This window comes from Chrysochloris asiatica, unplaced genomic scaffold, assembly GCF_000296735.1.
Source record: "Chrysochloris asiatica unplaced genomic scaffold, ChrAsi1.0 scaffold00306, whole genome shotgun sequence".
Taxonomy (NCBI): Eukaryota; Metazoa; Chordata; class Mammalia; order Afrosoricida; family Chrysochloridae; genus Chrysochloris; species Chrysochloris asiatica.
This window is the reverse complement of record NW_006408824.1, coordinates 2,607,094-2,609,232: the sequence shown is the minus strand read 5'-3', so window position 1 is coordinate 2,609,232 and position 2,139 is coordinate 2,607,094. Positions and strand designations below refer to the sequence as shown.

The following is a 2,139-nucleotide window of genomic DNA, read 5'->3' as shown; positions in this document are numbered from 1 at the left end:
GGGATTGTAACCATGGCAATGAAACGATATAGGATAGGATGAATGTAAAATTAATGCTCTCCCATGTAAACTACCACATAATTCACACACAAAATTTACAAAAAAATTATTTACAATGAATAATAAAAAATAAAAACATGTTCGTCCATGTAAACTATAACTTAAATCACAATAAAAACTTTTTTAAAAGGAAAACAAAAAACCAGAAGAATTGTTAAACATTTGGTATATATACATAATGGAAGACTATTCAGCATTGAAGAATAATTATGAATCTGAAAACACCTCACAACATGAATTAACCCGGAGAACATAATGCTGAGTGAAATCTGTCAATCACAAAAGATAAATATTATATGAAACCACAGTGGTAAAAAAAGTTATTTTTTTTCTTTATAAAAGAAACATTAAATAGGATAGGGATGAGAAATTGCACACCAGTAGAGGGCAGATATAACAATATACAACAGGAGGGAGATGGACAAAGGAAAGACATAGATAGTAGGATATACAGGGAGGAATGCAAGAGCTAAAGTGAATAAAGGAAAATACTATTTACTGATGGTATATGGAGGGGATTGCTACCATTGCCATAAAACAAAGAATATGATTTGTTGGATGTAAAATTGACAATCTACTCTGCAAACCTTCAATCAATTCACAATAAAAAGTTTAAGAAAACAGTTAAGACACTACTCTTATCTCATTGGAAAACTGGGAAACTGTTTTGGAGAAGGTTATGCATTTTTCTATAGTCTGATGCTTATCAGAAAGCACCTCCACCATAGCCCAGTGAACGGTAAAGGGAGTCATAGAACAGATTCACCCCTGAGAGTCTCAGTAGAGAAAACATTTCCCTGAGTGAATGGAGAGGTTGCTGTGTCTGGCAGTACAGCAGGGACAGTTGGGAGGCAGGCACTGTCTCTGAGGACTCTAGCCTTCATGTCACACAACAACTGGGTCAGAGTCTGGACAGCAGGGGGTGCTCATGGCTTATTTCTGAGGGCTGGGGATACTGGTGGTGATCAGGACTGGGAAGCAGCCACCTGGCCTGGTTTGCTGCCCTCTGCTCAGGGCTCACAGCACACATTGTGGACTCCCCCAAGCTGCTGGGACCCACATCGCCCCACCCCTGCCCCACCTCCTTGGCCATTTTCAGACATAGGGGCTTGACCCAAGGCCAGGGTGGGGTTCAGAAACCTGGGGTGATTTTATTTGCATGAATGGACCCTCCTTTCCCCCAGAGTATGAAATGGGTAACGGGGGATGAGGAAACTCAGCTCCAGGACTCTGAGACAATCTCTATCATGGCCTGGACCCCTCTCCTCCTCTCTCTCATTGCTCACTGCACAGGTGACTATACTGGAGGCGGGTGAAAGGCCCTGGGGAAAGACATGGGACTTTACTTTGTCTTCCCATCTCTAGACCCTCAAGAGTCATCATTTCTGTGTCTTCCCTACTTCCAGGATCCTGGGCCCAGGCTGTGCTGAGTCAGACACCCTCTGTCTCTGGGAATCCAGGCCAGCAGGTCAGCATCTCCTGTATCGGAAGTAGCACCAACATCGGGGCTGACTACTATGTGCACTGGTACCAACAGCTCCCAGACACAGCTCCCAAACCCGTCATCTATGATGATAGCAAACGACCTTCAGGGATTCCGGATCGATTCTCAGGTTCCAAGTCTGGCAACTCTGCCTCCCTGACCATCGCTGGGCTGCAGCCTGAGGACGAGGCCATTTATTTCTGTCAGTCCTATGATAACAGTCTGAGTGGTAACACAGTGCTCCAGGTCAACAGGGAAGTGAGACAAAAAACCCATTCTCATCTGCCAGGAGGAGAATGCACTGCAGCTATTGCTCAGGACCAGCCTGGGCCTTTTGCTTATTCTTGAGCTGCTGCAGTTCTGGCCCAGCTCCCCCATGGGAGTCCTCTCCTCACAGTCACTCACTACAACTCCTTCCTGGATAAATGGGCTCAGAAAAAAACAGAAAGTCCTTATCCCCACCAGGTTGGGATAAAATGTCTTTGTTTTAAAGCCTAAGGATGGTGTGGCAGGGTCCAGCTGTGACCCCCTCAGCCTCAGCCTCTGATTGGTTTTGTTGTTGCTGTTGTTAAGTACCATTGAGTCTGTTCCAACCC

General features: G+C 45.0%; 1 gene segment (V, D, J or C); it reads left to right on the top strand.

The window, feature by feature from the left end:
• The first annotated feature begins 1,301 nt into the window (after window positions 1-1,301).
• On the top strand, window positions 1,302-1,891 carry LOC102835778. The segment is given in 2 exon segments: window positions 1,302-1,353; window positions 1,467-1,891. Coding segments are annotated over 2 exon segments (471 nt in total).
• Window positions 1,892-2,139: the final 248 nt, after the last annotated feature.